A 22,300-nucleotide genomic window follows, 5' to 3' on the forward strand; every position below is an offset into this window, starting at 1 on the left:
TCCCACGATAGCAGTGTCATCAGCAAACTTCTGCAGGTGGCAGGACTCAGAGTTGTACTGAAAGTTCGACGTATACAGGGTGAATAGGAAGAGAGAGAGCATGCTCCCCTGCGGAGATCCTGTCCTGCGCACCACAGTGTCCGATGTACAGCCTCCCTGTTTCACATACTGGGGTCTGCCTGTCAGGTAGTCCGTAATCCATTCGACAAGGTGTGAGCTAACTCCCATCTCTGTCAGTTTCCTACTCAGTAGCAGAGGCTGTATGGTATTGAAGGCACTGAAGAAGTCCAAAAATGTAATCCTCACCGCCCCCTTAGCCCTATCCAGGAGAGAGAGGGATCGGTGTAGCATGTAGACTATAGCATCCTCCACTCCCACCTTCTCCTGGTAAGCAAATTGCAGAGGGTCGATGGCGTGGCGGACCTGTAGCCTCAGGTGGTGCAGCAGCAACCGCTCCATGGTTTTCATCACATGTGATGTCAGGGCGACCGGCCTGAAGTCGTTGAGTTCCTCAGGTCTTGATTTCTTTGGGACTGGGATAATGCAGGATGTTTTCCACAGCTGAGGGACCCTCCCCTGTTTCAGGCTCAGGTTGAAGATGCGCTGTAGAGGGTCTCCGAGCTCCAACACCAAGGTTAGGCAAACTTTTTCAGTCGCGGGCGGCGTTGAGTTAAAGATATGGCAGAGAGTCCAGGCCAGGAGGAAAAAAAATGCTCAATTGATCCGCTAATTATCTCAGATCCGATACTTAAGCAATACACAGAGGAAAAACAATGTAGATCTACCTTATTCTCTTTTGCATTTATGAATAAATATACAGTAAATTCTGATATTTACATTTATATGTACATGTTTTATACCATGTATAGTGTTTTATGTCAGGGGTCCCTAAACCTTTCCCTATGAGGATCACATAACCTATCCCTTCTCTGATTGGGGGGGCAGGGTCAGTTTGTAACAGAAAAAGTGGGACAGAAGTGCCCAAAGGTAAAAAAAAAATGTTTTCCAGGAATCCACAATCAAATAACCCTCTCTGGAGTTTACACAGAATAAGAGTCTGAGAATAAATAGTAACACTGAAAAAATGTTCATGAAAGGTATACTTTTCTGTCTTCACAGGTCCAAGTCTAACTTAGTTGTGAGAGCTCTGAATGACCAGTGGTATAGATGACTTGTGGAAAGGCAGTTGATTTTATCTCATTAAAACCCTCTTTTTAGCACGACATAATTAGTTTTGTTTGTTAAGAAACAAATGTGGCTTTTCTTGTGCGTGTCACATAATACAATGACAGAATAAAAGAAAAAAATATTGTCATTTTAACATGCTTAGAATAAAATAGAAGAAAATAATATAATTGACTAAGCATTGTAAGTGACAAATTTATTGTCATTGTAACACGTGAAATGCATAACAAAGTCAACATTCATATCTGGTACTGTGACTAACGATATCGTGATAATGATTTAAAACCAATGATATTTTTATATGTCATCTATATCACTGGAAATCCAGTTCGACACGGTTTGAATTAAAAGTCTAACTCTGCAGGATAGTTAAAGTACACCACGCTTGTCCTTCTATAATGTCTATAATGTCTTAGTGATAAAAAATAATACAATAATTATGTATGTATGTATATATATATATATATATATATATATATATATATATATATATAAATTTTCAAAGCAAACTAATCCACCATCCGCCCCAACACTATGCATGATGAAAATACAAAAAAGCACAGAGACCACGAAAGGTGAACAGCGTAATAACAAGGGGATAACTGTACCTATTTTTGCATAAATTATCTATGAAATTGCTTTTTTTTTCATTTTCTTTTACTAATGTTTTGAAATTAATTGTTTTTGTAGGTGTGTCCCCGACAGAGAGGATGAGGAACCTGAGGTCACCTGTGCGATCGCCAGTGTCCAAACTGGCAAGTCCGCTCCCAGGATGCATTTCGGGCCTGCAGAAGCTACCACAGTGCACGCGCTGTGCCAACGGCATTGTGTAAGATACTAACACCTGTCGAGTTAGCGTTAGCCTTTCCGAAAGAATATGCTTATTTTAAAATGCAACATAAGTGCAACCTGTATCCAGAGTTTCCATCCATCCATTATCTGCACCGCTTATCCTCAGTAGAGTCGCGGGGGTGCTGGAGCCCATCCCAGCTATCTTCAGGCAGTGGGCAGGGCACACCCTGAACTGGTTGCCAGCCAGTCGCAGGGCACACAGGGACAGACAATTCGCTCGCTCATTCACACCTTGGGACAATTTGGACCGGCCAATTAACCTGACATGCAAACTCTGCACAGGAAGTCCGGTAGCTGGATTTGAACCCACACAGGAGGTTCCCAAGACCTTTTAACTGTGCCGCACACGCGCTAACCACTGCCCCACCGTATTCCCAATATGATTTCATGCAATTTTCCTGGGTTCTATTCAAATCAGAGCGATGATTTACGCTGCGATCATTACACGCAAGTGTGCACAATTATTGATTGTCATTTTTGGAAAGAAAAGTTAACCATTTACAACTCTTTCAAAATGTTTGTCGTCTCCAAATGGTCAATTTTGGAAACAGCTAGACCTACCCTTAGAAAAATGTGTATAACAGATTGAGATCAAATTTGACATTGTACGAGGTTAGGCTTCAAGCTTTTGTCTCGCCTGTTTTCCAGCTAAGATGCCCATGCTCCACTAATCTGCAGGCATTTGTTTGCAAAAAAATTCAGGCGAGAATAAAAACCTTCTATTTCTGTGTGTTCCTACTCAGATTACTCAATGTTAGTAGCACTTGCAGTTATTATTTCAGTTTGGGACAACACTTTCTGAGTCTTACCATTTAAAAGAGACCAAAACCGCCCATATTCTCCAAACAGTTCAAGAACAATATTTTTGAATGAATTAAACTTTTCTTCGAAGATGAAAATAAACAAAAATAAAACAACAACAAGTCAAAAAAAGAGAAAACATCGTAATATTTCCAAAAAGTAGTAGAAAGAAGAATAAGCTTATTCAATCCTCCCTCTTAGACTTCCTTAATAATTGTCTTGTATCTAGATTTCCTGTGTATTTAATCCAACAGCACCTCATGAATATGCTTATTTACTTTTATGGATGCACGGTTACCTGCTCATCATCATTAATAATATCTGTCTCCATACATTTTCAGCATACTATATAATAAAGATATATATTCTAATAACAATAATTCTCATTGGTGCTCATGGTGACAACTGATTGTTGTGTGGTGTGTGTTGTCTATCAAACAAGCTATCTTTGGACCTGCTGCTTGAACATCAAGACCTCCCGTTGCTAGGTGTCCTGATCTGTGCATTAAAAAGACATGGGAGTTTGAGCCAGATGCCTCCAGCATCAAAGCATAATGTAATAAAGACATCAATAGATAGATAGATAGATAGATACTTTATTCATCCCCGTAGGCAAATTCACACTTCCAGCAGTATCCTTCTGTTGAAAATAAAACAATAATAAAGTAAAAGGAATATAATACATAAATACCCAATGTAACGTGTTGATATAGAGTATTTAAATAGTGCTACATAAAATACACACTGTAATAAAAATAGGGTAATATGCAATGTGGGGGTGTGGTTTAATATGGGCTTTTACTCCCCGGGTGGAGTTAAAGAGCCTCATGAGGAATAATGAGGAAAAAATGATCTCCTCAGTCTGTTCGTGGAACAAGACTGTGACAGCAGTCTCTCGCTGAATATGATAACAATAACAATGTTCAACAATAACAATAGGCCGCTGTCCTAACAATAGTCCAACGGTGCTGGGTCATTGTGATTTTCTAGTGAAATTATTTTTTTCTCTGTAACCCTATTTTTAATTATTAACCTGGTAATAACATATTAATAACATTATGAATTGTTATTTTAGAAATTCAAATAAATTTCAGTTCATGGGCTTTATTGACAAAAAAAATCTATTCAAGTATTGATAATTCTTTTTAAGCAATTAAAGGATAAAATGTATTCATGTTTTAAAGACATTTATTAATTCATCTCTTTATTCATTTCTTTTACAGAAAATACAACAAACAAATTCTAATTTATGTGTTTTTTAAAGTGACTTAGCAAAACATGTGCAGTCTTTTTTTAGCTAGCTATCTGGTTACCTACTTTTTAGCTATTTAGCAAGCTATCCGGCTTTTTACATTTTTTGCATGCTATCTAGATATCTTTTGTTTGCTAGTTATCATGTTAAATGTCCACCTTCTTTCTAGCTAGCTATCTAGCGTTTTTTTTTTTTTAACGTTCCATCAGGCTATTTTGTTGTCTTTCTATTTATCTATCGCTTATTTTGTTACCTATTTACTTTTTTAGCTTACTATCAAACTGTTTTTGTGGTATTTCCACTCCACGCATCGGCCCGGTATTGCAGTACCTCCGGGAACGGTGCATTCGCAATGATCGCAGCAAGGCTTTAGGGCTAGGACCTTAGCTTGGCCTTTTGGCTGAGAGTAAGTGTCCCGGCTCCTAGGCTTTGTAGCGTATTATGAACTGACCGATAACGGATAATGAATAACGAAGATAGATCAATAACCCTTAAAAACCCCAAAACCCCCATTTAGCAAGCCATCTAGCTACATTTTGAAAATCCATTTAAAACTGGGTGCCTTTTGCCTTAATTAGTAACAAAAAGTAGTTTGACGCTTGAAAAAGATTGGAGACCCCTGCACTAGCCTATCACAATAGACAGTCATGCCCACCCAATACACAGTGCAGCATTTGCTTTGTGCTCTCCCTGACCACAATGAACGATACGTTGATATCAATGTAAATAAAAACAATTCAATTCAAAATCCGCAAAGTAGGGAACCAGCCAAGTAGCTAGTGGTCTCTACTTGAAGCCTGCAGACATGTCATATTTTCAACTCTTTCCCTTTACCGCCAGGGGCACCATCGTCAAGGCCCGCGACAAGCTGTACCACCCCGAATGCTTCACATGCGACGACTGCGGCATTAATCTGAAGCAGCGCGGATACTTCTTCATCGAAGACAACTTGTACTGCGAGACGCACGCCAAAGCCCGCGTGCAGCCACCCGAGGGTTACGACGTGGTGGCCGTCTACCCCAACTCTAAAGTGGAGATCGTGTGAGGGCAACGGGGGACACCAAGCGGACTTTGATTTTTGCTCCGGCGTATATCGCCTATAATTTTTGGGGTCGGGGAATGTCACTATCTTTCTCTCTGCGGCGGCCGATGCATCACAGGTTTGTGACAGTGGGAGCGCCGGCGGAATGTCGGCGTGTTGTTTGACTGAACTCTAACCCTCCGGCTAAACGGCTCCATATGCAAACATGCCAGCTCCGCCTTCTTGAGTGTAAAAAAAAAAGAGTGGCAGGAGAAGCACTTATACATTATTTTGTCCATTTTGTTTTATTTTTCAAACAGGGGGGCGGGGGAAGCCAGACCATATATTTTGAAAAGAAATTCAACAAAATCGCTAAACTCACTCTCCGGACAAAAGGTTATCCTTCAGCTAGAGGTAAGATCGGGCCCAAAAAAAGCACCCGAACCCGACGCAGGCCCGAGGGGTATTAAACCCGACCCGGACCCGACCCGACTAATTAACTGGATTTGCAGGCCCGGCCCGAGGGGGCCCGAAATTACATATTTTATTTATAAGGAGGGGTGATTTATGATAACAAATTAAACTCTGCCTTTTGTTACAACATCTAGGCCTAAGTTAAATAAAACTGTATAAACATTTACATCTTTTATATTTCTGTGTCTGCACTGCAATCTGTCATTGACGGGTTTTTTTTTGAGATAGCGAAAACATTTAAAGGCGTCCGTCATTTTGACGACTTGATCATTGGGCCATATTCCACAGCAGCAGTAGTAGTACGCCTTTAAGATTTTAGCGCGGCACTTACATTGAGAGGGGGTGTTGACGTGTTGTGTGCCCTTTTCCGACTCCTATGCAAATTAGCCCCCCCCCCCCTGATCGTATTCTATATAAAACGCTTATTAAAACAATAAAGCGAGCTAATTATAATCATTGGAAGATCACGTTTATTTAAACAATAAAGCGCGATCGTATTCTACAAATTGCGTTTTTTAACGCGGATGAAAATCTCACCAACGTCAATGTACGCTTCCGACAAAAGCGATCGTATTCTATATAATACGCTTTAAAACAAAATAAAGCGAGCTAATTATAATCATTGGGAGATCACGTTTATTTAAACAATAAAGCGCGATCGTATTTTACAAAATGCGTTTTTTAACGCGGATGGAAAAGTCACCAACGTCACTGTACGCTATGATTTCCGCAATCACAACTAATTGTACACAAATAATATTTATTTGATTTACTATAATATCCGTATGTAATGTCTTTTTTATTGTGAATGAAACCCTGGTTGCATTGGATCCCGCGGTGTAAACAAATTGTTGTTTTTTTCATCTAAAATCGGAGGGGGGAGGAATTTCCATAGGAGTCGGAAAAATAGCGATTACAGCTCCTTCTCCGTTTTATCCAAATTATTTATTTTATAACAAGTATTCCTTGGTCTAGTATCCATACATAGTTTAAGTATATATTTTTAATGAACATTTAACACATTATTAATTAATTTAAAAAAAAAAAAAAAAAAAAAAAAAAAAAAAGCCGGACCGAACCCGACCCGACCCGACCGTATGACTGACATTTCAGGGCCCGACCCGGCCCGAAATTGCCTCGGGTTCGGGCTCGGGCTCGGGCTCGGGCCGTAAATCTTACCTCTACCTTCAGCACATTTCTATTTCACTGTGTGACATTTGAGAAGTTAATAATATCTATGAAATAATAATAATACCAAAGCCTGTGTGTCCCGTATATAAATGCACCACTCAAAATGTGTCTCCCACCCGCAGTTACTAAAGAGTGTTAGTGCTTATTTTGACCATCATTTTTTTCATGAATAAAGGTTTTAAGGTGCAAGCAAAGTTGTAATGAAAAAATGTCACAAAATTCTGCAAATGAGAATCCTTGCGTAGTTAGCTACGGCGCAGACAGCAGATGGGCCAGAGACGGGAGGGAGTGCTCATGCTGCTTGCATAGCTCCATCCATCCCGACCGCTCACATAATCAAATTGCTCTGGGTGCTCCGCTGACGTTTTGGCATATTTACAGTTTGTTCTGTAGATTTTCATCATAAGGTGTCTCAACAGTGAACATGGACTATTTAATGAGCTTCTATAAAAAGGATTTCTTCGCGATGTACAGCAAAACGCGTTTTTTTGGGGGCGACACCTTGACTGTAAATTTGCAGTCTTGTTTTGTCTTTGCGTGCACTACAATAGGCTTCACTCACGCAAATTTGGAACGACATGGTGAAAATTTGCATTGAATGTGTTTTTCCTCCAATCCATACGTACTCATGAAAAGAGCCATACGTTCCCAACCCCTGAGTTACTAGGTTTTTCTGCGACGAAATACAGTAGGCTTCATTCATTCGTTTATCTATTTGTGTTTTTCTGACTATTAGGCTCACACTTTAAATCAGGGGTCGGGAACCTATGGCTCACGAGCCATATGTGGCTCTTTTCTTGAGTACATATAGCTCAGAGATCAAATTATACTCATGCAATTTTCATTTGTAGTGTTCCAATCCTGATGAGCGTAGAGTCGAGACTTAACTGACTTAGCGCTAGTGTTTTGGACAGTTCTGTCCATTATATGAGGAACCCCACTACAATTTGCAGTGGTTGTCTCACACCAACTGAACCTGTTTTTGCAGTATTTTTCTAAGGAATCTATATGGACGCGCATTACACAATTTAAGTTCACTGTTGAGACACTTTATTAAAAAAAAAAAACACAGAAAACTGTTAACAGAAATAAATATCAACCAAGCACAAAAGTAATGGCTGAAATGGGATCGGTTAAATGCTTGAATATGAAAGGAAGAAAAGGAAGCCGGCAATTTGAATTGTTTGTCGATGGACAAATGTAATTTACAGCACATATTTTACATATTTTTTGCAGGCCTTCCACTAATACCTAGTATGCGATGATGGCCGTACTGACATACTATAAGGCCATTATCACATACAATAGCATTTTGAACTCCAGTATTATTTCGTAAATGTTTCCTACAAATTCATCAGATGTCGGTAAGGCCGTTATCTCATGAAAAATCTGTATAAATGAAGGCCACAGATTTTTTTATATTATTTTTATGCTTATTAGCCAATGTTTTCACAAACTCATTATGTGTTATTATTACTAATTAATTGGCCGTTTAAAAGAATAAGACCCATTGAGTACAACTATTGTTTTTAAAATGTTTTAGCCTGTTTCTCTATCGCCAAATTTTTTCTGTAATGCAATTTTCGTATGAGGTTAACAATTCGTTTCATGCATTAAGCGCATGAAATCCAAACTGCAGTTCGAGCGAGGGTTGCACCAAAAACGATCAGAATTTTTTAAAAACGTATTTTATTGAATATAACTTTCCAGAAATCTGTTTTTACGACTCAATTAACTTAATTCGTTCATAAATGGTTCCCATAAATGGGGGCGTTTAATTGTAATGTTGACTTTCTCATCTTTTTTAATGTATTTCACTTTCATAAGGCGCAGTTTGGAATTTCTGCCATCTTTTATGTTGTTTTTTTTTTTAGGTGCGCCTTTTTAGTCTGGAAAATAAATGTTTTTTAACCTTATTTAAAGGCACGGTTTAAAAACGACTAAAACCCACTTTTCAAAAAATACAAAGCAACTTGTGGAGTTCTGTTGTTTCACCGCTCAGTTTTTTTCTGTTTTTCATTTTCATTGTATTTACTTTTTTGAGGTGTAGGCATCCTCCAAAAATGGTAGTGATAGAGACGTTTACTCGAAAATCTGTTCTATTAGAAAAAAAAATGTGTTTCACATCATTCAAATGGGCTTCAATTGTATATTTTTGTGATTTATTGGAGGCATCATCTGAAAATGCTAATTAGTGCTTTTATTTACTGCAAGTCAGAATCAACGGTACGAATGTGTGTTAATCCCGAGCAATTTAATAAAAGGGTTCATTGGTGTTTTTACCAAGTTGCTTTAGAAAAATAATGAAACATGTCCTTGTTCCGAGGCCTCAACAGGAATTTTTATCAAAATATCTTTTATCACTAAAAATGAGAACTTCTTGGTTGTGTGCGTTTGTAAATGTTGATAAAAGTGTCCTGTCAACATTCTACACTTGTTTCTGTTGTACATACAAACGCTAACAGTGTGCCTTTTCCTTATCGATGGTTAATAACTTATTGTCATGCAAAATCCCTTAAACAATAACGCAGCGTTTCTAATCAATGCATTGTAATTATGAAAGCATGAATAATCATAGAGCCCTATTCTTTGTGGAGTCCTTCAGGGTTCCGTTTTAAGTGCCTGTACACACTACACCCTCTACTCTTGTTAACTACTTTTAGCAAACTGCCTTTTTTCTGGATTTATTTTTACTTAATTAATAAATGAATGTCTTTAAAGTGTTTGGGTTTTTTATCCAGTTTTTTTTTTTTACACCAGGACAAATATTTTTAGCATTTTATTGGAACACCTTGTAGGTAAGGGAAGTTATCGAACATGCTTTGAAGTCACGATTGTAACGTTATTTTGGCTCTTTAATGGACTTTGTACTATTTAGTGCCTCCTAGTGGTAAAAAAAACTTCTTACATTAAAAAAAATATTTTAATATTAGGCAAAATTACATGAGCTGTCGTGTAATCTCAGTGGCAGCCTATGCATTTCACACCTAGGCCTTTGCTAGTTCTGAATTAATCAAAGCCTCAATAATTATTTTATGGCTATAACATATTTAGTCCATGTACAGTTGTAAAATATATAAAAATGCATCAATAACCTCATAAAACTGCACTATTGTATAGGAATATAGTCAAATTTTACTCACAAGAACTACATTTCTTTGTGAACAAAATCCTTCCTCCTTTCTTTCCTCAAGAAGATGTCAATTACTCTGTCGTACAGATTATCCGTGTGTATTTTCATCAAGGAGTTATTTTCTGTTGCCATCGAAGCTAATGCTGAAAGTCGACCTTGTCCTCTTTTAGGTCTGGCATAAGTTTCATTTTATTTAGGGCTGAAAATGTCCGTTTGAAAAAAGCAGTGGTTACAGGGATCTTTTTTCACTTTTTCGTTGTGATTTTTCTATTCCCGCCCCCTAACCAATCATAGTTTCTTAAACTGCTGACATTTGCTTAGGCATTTTAGAGGGCCCAGGTGCAGCCAACTCGAAATCCAATTGTCAAAACCAAAAGCTTTATCGTCACTTATGTTATGTCTCGGCCTGCAGAACTGATACTGAAGGCCTTCGGGTAGATTTCTGAACCTGGCAGCAAGTAAAGCCTGAATTCCGATTGGTTAAATACCTAAATATCAAAGCACACCTAAAAAGCACTCATCTGGAAGCAACACAACCAGGGGAAAAGCCAAGTAAGGAAGTTGACAGACAATTTGTAACTATTTAATAAGTAGCCATGGTCAAAATATAATCAACGTCACATGATTTAGATATTTTTAGCCCAGCATAGAAGGCCTTGCAGACCCTGAGCGCCCACGTCCTACATAAATACTTTATATTCATTGGAAAACATTTACAATGTTTTGTCATATTTGTCCAACAGAAACCTTATAATTTTCCACTATCAAACATTTTTTTAAAAGCGCCATTATGGAGTGCAGAGGCTCCAGAGCCACTTGTTGCTGAACCCCGTGATAAGGGTGCCCAAAAACCTTCTGTAAGGCTGGGCAAAAAACAAATGAAAAAGAAAAAAAGTGTCCACTTGGTCACTTTGAGTAACTGTAGTAGGAGACCCCTGCACTACACAATTCAGCGACATCTAGTGGTCAAATTTATATAGTGTCGCTTTAAAGAGAACTGGACCAAACACACACGCTGGTGACACAGTGGGCCTTTTGTGTTTGTGCACTGACATCACTGCTCACTGGACTGTTTTATTCTCTTGTAATTCAAGGCTGTCGCCATAGTAACAGTGAGGAAGGAATTTTTATGAGATTCTCCCTAATAGTCTAATAAATAGCTTCAGAATACAAAAGTGGGGCCCTTGGCGTCTATTTTTAATGTTTTGTGTACAATTTATAGCAGCTGTCCTATAGTTTGGCCTCCTAAGCGTCAGGTCAATTACACAACAGTATGAAATCAAACGGGTGAGGAATGCACTGCAGATAAACTGTGGCTTGCTATTTGGCCCCCTTAAACTTTGTGGCCTTTTGCCAAACACGGAGATATAAAACTGTAATTTCTTGTGAAGCATCAACAATAAGTGGGACACAATCATGAAGTGGAACACACTTTACTGGATATTTTAAACTTTTTTACAAATAAAAAGCGGAAAAGTGGGTGTGCAAAATCATTCAGCCCCTTTACTTTCAGTGCAACAAACTCTGTCGAGAAGTTCTGTGAGGAATGATTCAATGTTGATCTGAATGACTCATGATGATAAATGGAATCCACCTGTGTGTAATCAAGTCTCTGTCTAAATGCACATGCAACGTGATAGTTTCATAGGTCTGTTTAAAGCGCAAAGAGCATCACGAAGAATGAGGAACACACCAGGCAGGTCCGAGATACTGTTGTGGAGAAGTTTAAAGCTGGGTTTGGATACAAAAAGATTTCCCAAGCTTTAAATATCCCAAGGAGCACTGTGCAAGCAATGATATAGAAATGGAAGGAGTATCAGACCACTGCAAATCTACCAAGATAGGGCCGTCCCCCTAAACTTTCAGCTCATACAAGGAGAAAACTGATCAGAGATGCAGCCAAGAGGCCCATGATCCCTCTGGATAAACCGCAGAGGTCTACAGCTGAGGGGGGAGAATCTGTCCACAGGACAACAGTCATATACTGCACAAATCTGGCCTTTATGGAAGAATGGCTAGGAAGGAAGCCATTTCTCAAAAATATCGATAAAAAAATGTTGTTTAAAGTTTGGCACAAGCCACTTGGGAGACACACCAAACATGTGGAAGAAGTTGATCTCGTCAGATGAGACCAAAATCGAACTTTTTGGCAACAATGCAAGACGTTATGTTTGGCGTAAAAGAAGCACATCTCATCACCGTCATCACACCATCCCCACAGTCAAACATGGTGGTGGCAGCATCATGGTTTGGGCCTGCTTTTCTTCAGCAGTTACAGGGAAGATGATTAAAATTGACGGGAAGATGGATGGAGCCAAATACAGGACTATTCTGGAAGAAAACCTGATGGAGTCCTCAAAAGACCTGAGACTGGGACAGAGATTTGTCTTCCAACGAGACAATGATCCGAAACATAAAGCAAAAGCTACAATGGAATGGTTCACGCGAACATATCAAGGTGCTGGAATGGCCATGTCAGAGTCCAGACCTCAATCCAATTGAGAATCCGTGGAAAGAACTGAAAACCGCTGTTTACAAATGCTTTCCATCCAACCTCACTGAGCTTGAGCTGTTTTGCAAGGATGAATGGGCAAAAATATCAGTTTCTTGATGTGCAAAACTGATAGAAACATACCCCAAGCGACTTGCAGCTGTAATCGCAGCAAAGGGTGGCGCTACAGAGTATTAACTCAATGGGGCTGAATAATTTTGCACATCCACTTTTTGGTTATTTATTTCTTAAAAAATGTTAAAATATCCAATAAAGTGTGTTCCACTTCATGATTGTGTCCCACTTATTGTTGATTCTTCACAAGAATTTGCATTTTTATATCTTTTTGTTTGAAGTCTGAAATGTGGCAAAAGGTGACAAAGTTCAAGGGGGCAGATAGTTTTGCAAGCCACTGTAGCTTTGGTAGGTTAAAAAAAATAATTTTTGTGTGTGTGTTTTTCTCTTTTTTTTTTCTTCTCAGTCATGTGGCAACAAACATCTCATCACAGAATGAGCAAATCACCTGAAAAGAAAAAAATAATGACAGGTTAAAGCCAATTGGTTATAAAGAGAAACCTGTCCCCAATTTCACTTTCAACGCTTTTCCAATCAATCCTGTACACCAATCATCATATCTTACATGATTATAACTATCATTTTTGTACCCCTCGACGTACTTGTACATTTTGCCTAAAATCGCGATCCAAATAAAAGTAATTCTGTTCTTGAACCGTTTGAAGAATATCGAAAGGTAAGAATGAAATAATAACTGCAAGTGCTACTAACATTGAGTAAACAGAAATAGAAAGTTTTTATTCTCACCTGAATTTGTTTTTTTAATCAAATGTCTGCAGATTATTGTCATGAAATGAAATTAAATGATCTGCATTTATATAGCGCTTTTCAAGTCAATGACTTCCCAAAGCGCTTTACATTGTGCTTCACATTTCCCAATAGCGGCCGTGATCTGTGAAGCCATGTAAGGCGCTAACCTGCTTATTGGGGGTATTGGGGGTTCAGTGTCTTATCCGAGGACACTTCGGTATGTAACACGGACAAGCCGGGATTCGAACTGGGATCCCTCAATCCTAAAACGATCGCTCTACCTCCTGAGCGTATTACACGACACCACATATTCCCTTTTTGTTAGAATAGGACACAAACAGTAGCATTAATCTGAAATACGCAATAACTCTTCGGTAAGTATGAGCTTATAGAAAACATACATTTCAATATTCATTACCAGATTAGAGGTAAATATCAAAGGTAAGCAATATTGTAAGGAACTATACTGTCAATATCGGTAAGCAAAAGTGTGTGAACCTTGTAAACGTAAGCAGACTGTATGAGGATCACATCATAAACAAACATGTCAATTTTTAAAACAATCAACTTTCATCATGTCTTTTTTTTTTTTTTTTTTGAAGTTCACCACATCTTTTCTGTATCTTTTTTTTTAAGTCACGTAATCTTGAAGCCATGCAGGAGCATGTCGTATTCTCGGTGCACTCGGAGAGGGATGTGGTGAGGGCACAGTTTCAGGTTCAGGTGGCAGGAGACAAGCATCAGCATTAGCAGGCTGTGGCGCTGAAGCAGTAGCACAGGTGGAAAAATGGGCAAGGTGGAAAGCATTCCACACCTTTCCATCAGACAGCAGATAAGTGGCTGGACCCTTTTGGGCTACCACTGTCAGTGGCTTGGTGAACTTTGAGTGTCCTTTGACAATGATTCCAGGTTTGCGGATGCGAACCGCAGAGCCAATCTGGAAGCTGATTTTGCACCACGACGTTTGTCAGTGTATTGTTTTGACTTCTGTTGTTTGTTTTGTATGTTTTGTAGCATGTTGCCTTTGTCAGCAGTAGGGCGCATGGAGTGAAGACCTGTGATGTGAAGCTTTGTATTCAGTGGTCTACCATGCAACAGTTCAGCGGGGGACACTGAAGTCCTGGCATGTGGTGTGGCTCTGTAAGTGTGTAAAAACTCAGTGAAGAAGGCTTTAAGTGGTTTACCTTCGATGTTGGCTGTTTGTAGACAGTCCTTGAAGACTGTTGAAACGCTCATTTTCACCGTTGGCCTGAGGGTAGTACACAGAGCTGCGACGGTGTGTGATGTTCCTGTCAATAAGGAATGCTTCAAACTCGGTCGGCACGAACTGAGGGCCATTGTCAGTAACAATTTCCTGTGGATTACCTTCTCTGCTAAACACAATGGAAAGAAAAGTCAAAACAGAGGCAGAAGTAACATTTGAGCAGAAGGCAATCTCAGGCCATCGGCTGTAATAGTCAATAAAGGTGATGGCGAAGCGGCAATCAGCAGGCGCAGAGTGAATAGGACCAACAATGTCCACAGCAACCTTTTCCCAGGCAGCAGTTGGGGTAGGCACAGGCTGTAATGGAGCAGTACGTGTGGCTGCGGTTTTGTCATGCTGCAAGCAGGTGGTGCATGATTTGATGGCGAGCTCAACCTGAGAATCCATTCCAGGCCACCAGTACAAGTCTCTCAGTCTATGTTTTGTGCGAACGATCCCTTGGTGTGTAGCATGAGCAAGTTGGATCATTTTTTCCTGTAGCTGTTGTGGTAAACGATGAGTGCCACGCACAATGACACTGTTCTGCACGGCAAGCTCATTTTGCACACGGAAGTATGGCACAATGAGGGGGTCAAGGCCTTTTGCAGTACGAGGCCATCCCTTCTGCATGTAGTGTAGCACCTTCTGTAGCACCAGACATTCCTCACACGCACTGGAGAGCTCATCAGCAGTGACTGCAGCAAAATCAGGAGACACAGCAGCTACCATCTGCAACTCCATCTCCTCGTTGTCGTCTGTGATGGGAAGAGGCAAATGTGACAAGCAATCTGCAGTAACGTTCTCAGGTCCCGGTTTGTATTCGATTGTGTAGTTAAAACACAGCAGGCGAGCAGACCAGCGAGCTATTCTCATGCCTGCACGTCCAAGGCCTTTGGTTGTGAGTAGAGTGGTCAAAGGGCTATGATCAGTCCGTAAAGTGAAGTGACGGTCCCAGAGATAAGTACGCCACTTTTCAGTCGCCCAGACGCATGCCAAAGCCTCTTTTTCAACTGTTGAGTAGTTCCGCTCGCATGCAGTCAGCGTCCCGGAAGCAAATGCAATGGTCTGTTCTATGTCACTTTTCATTTGTGTCAACGCAGCACCGATGCCATAGTCTGACGCATCTATTGTCACGACTGTTGGCAGGGAAGGGTCGAACAAGGCGAGTGCAGAGCTAGTAGTGATGATCTCCTTCACTTTTGAAAAGTTCGCTTGCGCCTCTTCAGACCAGTGGAATGTAGCAGACTGTCTGAGTAGAGCACGGAGTACCACGCAGTCAGGCCTAGGAAAGATCGCAGAGATTGAGCGTTGTGTGGAGGGGGAGCTTCAACCACAGCCCGTACATGGCCAGGATCTGGTTGTAGACCAGAGGCAGAGATGAGATGCCCAAGGAAGCACAACTCTGGTTTTCTAAAGTGGCATTTTGCAGCATTGAGCTTCAGCCCACTCTTCTGTAAACGATTGAGGACGGCGTTCAATCTGGCGTCATGTATTTCAGGCGTCTCCCCACTGACAATGATGTCGTCCAAATAGCACTGCACACCCTTTTGACCAGCCAGGATCTGAGACATCATGCGTTGAAAGGCACTGGGTGCTGATGCCAGGCCGAAAGGCACTCGTGTGAAATGAAACAGTCCATCTTGTGTTATAAACGCTGTAAGATCTCTGCTGCTTGGATGTAGCTGCACTTGGTGGTATGCATTTTGTAGGTCAATCGTGGAAAACATTGTAGCACCACGGAGCTCAGTGAACACCTCCTCAATGTGTGGCAGCGGGTGACTGTCGATCACCACAGCCTTGTTTGGTTCACGTAAGTCCACACACACACGAAGGCCACCTGTTTTCTTGCTCACGACCACCAGAGGCGACACCCAGGCAGACGCGTCCACTCTCGATGATGCCATCAGTTTCCAGTTTCGTCAGCTCCTCCGACACCTTGTCACGCACGGCATATGGGAGTCTGCGTAGCTTTCGCTGGTCTGGAGGCACATCAGCACGCACTTTAACTTTGTGTATAAAACCTGTAGCAACGCCCAAAGCATTTGTAGTGTTGACAGTGTGACTCATCTCTGATGCGGCAGGTGTTGCAATCTGCCCATCTTGTATGTGAAGGCGAAGTGCAGTGAAAAGGTCCATTCCCAATAGTGGAGTACCGTCAGGAACTATGTAGAAGTCAGTATGTGCACTCTGGTTGCAGTATGTAGCAGTAAGTTGAAGACAGCCCAACACTGGAATTGGCTTCTTCATGTAGGTCACCAGGCATACAGTAGGCTTTGAGAGAGGGACGTGCATGAATGAATGTCTGTAAATTCTCTCTGGCAGAATTGAGACTGCTGAACCTGTGTCCACAAGCAGGTCAGTAGTAATTGACTGTTCATCATTCGCATGGAGAGCAACTGTACACGTAAGGCGCTTTGGGACTGCAGCTGTAGGGGCTACATGACACACAGTAAGGTCTGGGACAGTAACTTCTCTCACTGATCGAGTAGGCACACTTTACCAAAATGTCCCACATTTTGGTATTTTGATCATGACCACTGTTTCCACATTGGTTGCATTTTGCATTTTTAGCAGGGCATTTGGGGTCATTTGCTAGATGAGAGTTGGAGCCACAACGGTAGCAGGTTTTGTGTTGAGAAGAGCGCTGTGTATATGTGCTGCTCCGATTCCTTTTATCTCTTTGTTGCACGAGCTTCACAGGAGCGTCGGGCACGTGCACAGGAGCAATAGCCTTCGCTTTTGCCATAGCGGATTCGATCTGTGTAGCAATAGTGATCGCTTTGTCAAGTTTTAAGTCAGTTTCCAACAGCAAGCGTTCTCTGATCCTCGAAGAGGACATCTTCTCAATGAATTGATCCCTAATCATATCATCAGCAAACGTGCCAAAGTCACAATTAGTAATCAATTCCCTCAATGCGGCAATGAACTGAGCAGTGGTCTCGCCCGGTCTCTGAGCACGCTGATGGAACTTGCTACGCTCAGCCACGACATTCATCTTCGGTACAAAGAAAGTTTTTAGCGCATCACAGGCGGATTTGTAAGACGTGTCAGTGTCGGGAAGGGAAAGAAAAATTCTCTGCCCTTCTGTGCCTAAACAGTGCAGCAGTAGTGCGCGTTTCGTTTGTCCGGCATGTCGTTTGCAGTCAATGCTAGCAGGTAATTTTCGAACATCTGAATCCACGTGGTGCACAACATCGTAGGCTCACCCGTGGTTTCAAGCAAAGCAGGGGGTTGTGAGATTCCGATACAAGTCATCCTCGTCGCCAATATGTTGTGTATGTAGTAGGGTTGTAGTAGGATTGTAGTAGATTCAAGACAGGCACGGACAGTACATTCAAACATGGGAGTCTGTACGAGGAAGATGAAGAAACTTGAGAAGGGACTGCACAATACACAAAGAGGTAAGTATTAGTTTCAGGAGCGAGCAGCAGCAAGTCAACTGCAGGAGAGAGAGTGGGAAAGGTGAGAGGAGAGAGAGTGGGAAAGGTGAGATGGCACAACATTCATTTGGACAGGTAACTTAAAATTAGTTTTACCTGGTTATATCAGTATCAGAAATTATTTTCCCCCCATTTTATTAAAATTGTTTGTTTGTTTGTAAATGATTCAAATTGAATCTTTTCTTCCGGCGCCGTCACGAATGGCAGCCACTCCAGCAGCTCCCGTGTTATTTTCGATTGTTCTTGATTGTTCTCAGCTCAGGGATGCTGCTGGAAATGTGAATTTCCCTTCGGGGATGAACAAAGTATCTATCTATCTATCTATCTATCTAGAGTGTTTACTTCACTTCTTCTTCGGTAGTTCTCAAGCACAAGTACAAGGCTGCACATTAGTATACAGCAACACCGCAGGAAGGGGAGTGTATTACACGACACCACATATTCCCTTTTTGTTAGAATAGGACACAAACAGTAGCATTAATCTGAAATACGCAATAACTCTTCGGTAAGTATGAGCTTATAGAAAACATACATTTCAATATTCATTACCAGATTAGAGGTAAATATTTATCAAAGGTAAGCAATATTGTAAGGAACTATACTGTCAATATCGGTAAGCAAAAGTGTGTGAACCTTGTAAACGTAAGCAGACTGTATGAGGATCACATCATAAACAAACATGTCAATTTTTAAAACAATGAACTTTCATCATGTCTTTTTTTTTTTTTTGAAGTTCACCACATCTTTTCAGTATATATATATATATATATTTATATATATATATATATATATATATATATATATATAATTTTTTATTTTAAGTATATCTTGTAAAAAAAAAAAAGTTGGGGAAAGTGTCACAAACCAGGAACGGAGACGGGACCCAATAGCGCTTGTTTTCTCAGTTTTTATCGATAAAAGAGGGAGAGAAAGGCTTGCTTGCTTTATCCGAGGGCTGACGGACAACAGGAACGAGCGAGGTGGGAGTGACACTTCCGTGTCGGAAGAGGAGGAACGGAGACAGGCGGGAATGGCAAGTCGTTGGCCGGGGCTGGAGATCAAAGACGGTTACGAGTTCATAAGCGAGGTCGGTAGCAGGAGGCAGGCAGGTAACGGGGCAAAACATGTCAGGTAACAGGAGGCGGGCAGAACAGGCGTAATCAGGTCCAGAAACAGGTCAATAACGAAGATCAGGCAGGAAAAAAGGCTTTAGCAAAACTGAGTTGTACAGGAATGCTCACTGAGCGGAATGCAACAGTTCGCAGCGATCTGACAGCAAACAAGAGGAAGCCGGGGGTTTAAACAGGGAGTGTACACCAATCAGCTGTCCGGGCTGTTGGCGCCAATCAAGCCACTGCAGGTGCTCCAAATTGGCAATCACGACAGAAAGAAAGACTTACAAAAGGAAAAAGGAAAAAAAATGGGAAAAACAAATATTCCATAGAATGACAACCCATAAGAAAGAGCCTTAAGTGACGAGTTTTTAGAGCCTCAATAGATCACAAACTTTTTTTTTTTTTTAAATGGGGAGTCATATATAAAATTTCATCATTTCGTATTAAATATTTTGTGAGGTTTTGGGGTTGGGCCCACATACGGGGAAACAGGAACTGGAAGCAGATATGCTCAAATAAAGGATGTTTTTTAATCACAAAAACAGGAACAAAATAACAAACAAGGCGTTTTAGAACAAATAGCAGGTGCAAACAAAATCAAACCTGACAATATTCAAACCAGAAACAAAGACCAAAACGGAAATGGAAACGCACATGCAACGAACAAAGTAACAAACAAACAGGTAGGCACTAAACTACTAACAAATGTCCACAATAGAAACAAAATAGAACACTGTAACAATTTATGTTTGTTTGATACTTCATGTGTTTTAGCTTATCCTTCAAATCAAGATGTTTTTTTAACAACAACGTTTTTTTCTACAACTAGGAGGCGTTAACTAATATACGATGTCCCTTAAGGGATGAAACTACACTAGAAAAACAACAACCGCTATGAGTATGCTGTTAAATATGAAATGGCACTAAATTACAAGCTGAAATTAAAGTTATAATTTTAAAGTAGGAGTGCATTTAAATTAAGTTGACTCCAAAAGTTAAACCAATCTTTAATTTGGAAGCACTCAAACTAACTGAAGCGTACTGTTTTCTTTCCTCAAAGCAATTTTGTGCCTTCAGAAACAAAATGTTCAGTGCCATTTAATTTGAATTTTAGCGCCAATACTTATTACATGTCCTTTGCTTAGATGCTTAGAGTTCTCATTGACTGCAAATAAAACCAGTCAAAAAACTAAAAGACAGCCTAAGTGGGCTATCTCAGAAAATCATAATCCAGTCAAAAAATGTGTGTGAGGAATCTAATTTGACCAACACTTTTGAATGCTCGTGAACGCTTACTGTTCATCAGGTTGTTGCTTCTCTCTTCTCTCCCTCTTATTCTGTTTGTCTCTCTTTCACTCTTCTTTTTTTCTGTTTCTTTCTTCTCTCTCTCTCTTTCCCGCTCTCTCTCTCTCTCTCTCTCTCTCTCTCTCTCTTTCTCCCTCTCTCTCTCTCTATTTCTCTCTCTCTCTTTGTCTTTTATCTCGTTTGTTCTTTTTCCTCTCAATTGTACTTTCACTTGCTGTCTCGCGCTCTCTTTAATTTTTTTCTATGTTTGTTTCTCTTTGTCTTTTACTTTCAGACTCTCTTTTTGTCTCTTTTGTTTGACTCTCCTTTTCTCTCTTTTCTCTCTTTTTTCCCCTCTCTTTTTGTCTTTTTGTCTGTGCGCAATCTAATTTGACCAACACTTTTGAATGCTCGTGAACGTTTATTGTCAGGTTGTTACTTGTCTCTCTCTCTTCTCTATCTCTCTCTCTCTCACCCTCGCTCTCACCCTCTCTCTCTCTCCTTACATCTCTCTCTCTCTTTCTTCCCTCTTTCTCTTCTCTCTTTGTCTGTGTCTTTTTGTTTCTTTCACTTCGGTTCTCTTTTTCTCTCTTTTGTTTTATTCTCCCTTTCTCTGCCCCTCTCTCTCTCTCCTTTAATCTTGTTTTCTTTTTCTCCTCTTTTTTATCATTTTCTTTCTCCTTGTGTGCCTCTCTATCGCTTTCTGTCAGTAGCAACTTCTCTTTTCTGTCTCTTTCTCTCATTCTCTTTGTCTCTGTTTTACTCTCTCTATTTTTTCTTATCTGTTTAGCTTTCTTTATTTTTCTTCTGTTTAACGCTCTCTCTTCTCTCTCTTGTCTTTCTCTCTCCCTCTTATTTTTCTTTCATTCTGTGTCGCTCTCTTTCTCTCCTTTTGAATGGCTCTCCTCTTTCCATTTCTTTATCTCTTTGTGTTTCTCTTCTCTCCTTTTCTCTTTTGTTTCTTTCTCTCTCTTTCTTTCAATTACTCCCTCCCTCTCTCTCTGTATCTTATTTTTTAATTTGCTCTCCTTTCTCTTCTTTTTCTCTTTCTTTCTATTTATTGATCTCTTTGACTTTCTATTTTTTCTTTCTCCTCTTCTTTCTCTCTTTCTCCTTTTGTTTTTCTGCCTTTCTCTATCTTTCTCCACCCCCTCCCACTCTATAATTTTCTTCTCTATTTTCTTTCTCTTTATCTCCCTCTCTCTTTGTCTTCATTTCTTTCATTCTCTTTTTTCCATTTCTCTTTTACGGGTCTGACCCCCGAGAGTATGCTTTTTCTACCACGTGGCCCCCAAACTAAAAGCGTTGGTGCCGTATTTATAAACTTTGACAAATGATGACAGTGAAGACACGTTTGATGATCTGAAACCTCCATAGAGTTCACAATGTTTCTGAATGTGTGATGTACTGGTTCAGGTAAAGTTTGAAAGCAATAGATTACTCAGAAAATAAGTTCAGTTTTCTTACTCAATGGGTAAAATGAGATGACGTGCACCCTTGCATGAAGATATGCGTCTCAGAATGTTGAAAATTGGTCGTCGCCTCGTTTCTTACAACATTGAACTATGTCGCCCTCCTTTGGTGACATTGAATGCTGCTTTGGCAGTGCTGCGGAGTGGATGATGAAATGACCTCCACCGTTGCATGCACTTGAACGACTCACAAATGCTTTGTGGGTTTGTCCGAGTGGATGCTTTTAAGGACTGAAGGCATGGGTGTAGTATTTTTGTTGCATTACTGTAGGTTTTTTTTGCCGTTTTTTTGTCGTCATTATTCTGTTGTAGTATTTTTATTTTTAGTATTACTGTAGTGGTATTTTGTTTTATTTTGGTAGAAGTATTTCCCAATGGGTATTTTTTTAGTATTTCTGTCGTGTTTTGTCGTTTTTCCTTCGTAGTAATTTTGTTACATTACTGTAGTTGTATTTTTATAGAAGTTCTGTTGTAATACTTCTGTATTAGTATTTTGTGTTATAGTTTTACTATAGTAGTTA

General features: G+C 40.2%; 1 protein-coding gene across 2 annotated transcripts in view; it reads left to right on the forward strand.

The window, feature by feature from the left end:
* pdlim4 (PDZ and LIM domain 4) overlaps positions 1-5,513 on the forward strand; it is a 57,832-nt gene extending 52,319 nt beyond the window's left edge. For both annotated transcript variants that reach the window (XM_088320920.1, XM_088320919.1), the window contains exons 6-7: positions 1,876-2,014; positions 4,931-5,513. In XM_088320920.1, coding sequence (XP_088177046.1) covers positions 1,876-2,014; positions 4,931-5,135 — 344 coding nt within the window. In that variant the 3' untranslated portion in view covers positions 5,136-5,513. The remainder of the gene's footprint in view (positions 1-1,875; positions 2,015-4,930) is intronic.
* Positions 5,514-22,300: the final 16,787 nt, after the last annotated feature.

The sequence above is a fragment of the Urocampus carinirostris genome, chromosome 17 (genome assembly GCF_059441175.1).
Source record: "Urocampus carinirostris isolate Australia breed hairy pipefish chromosome 17, RoL_Ucar_1.0, whole genome shotgun sequence".
Classification (NCBI taxonomy): Eukaryota; Metazoa; Chordata; class Actinopteri; order Syngnathiformes; family Syngnathidae; genus Urocampus; species Urocampus carinirostris.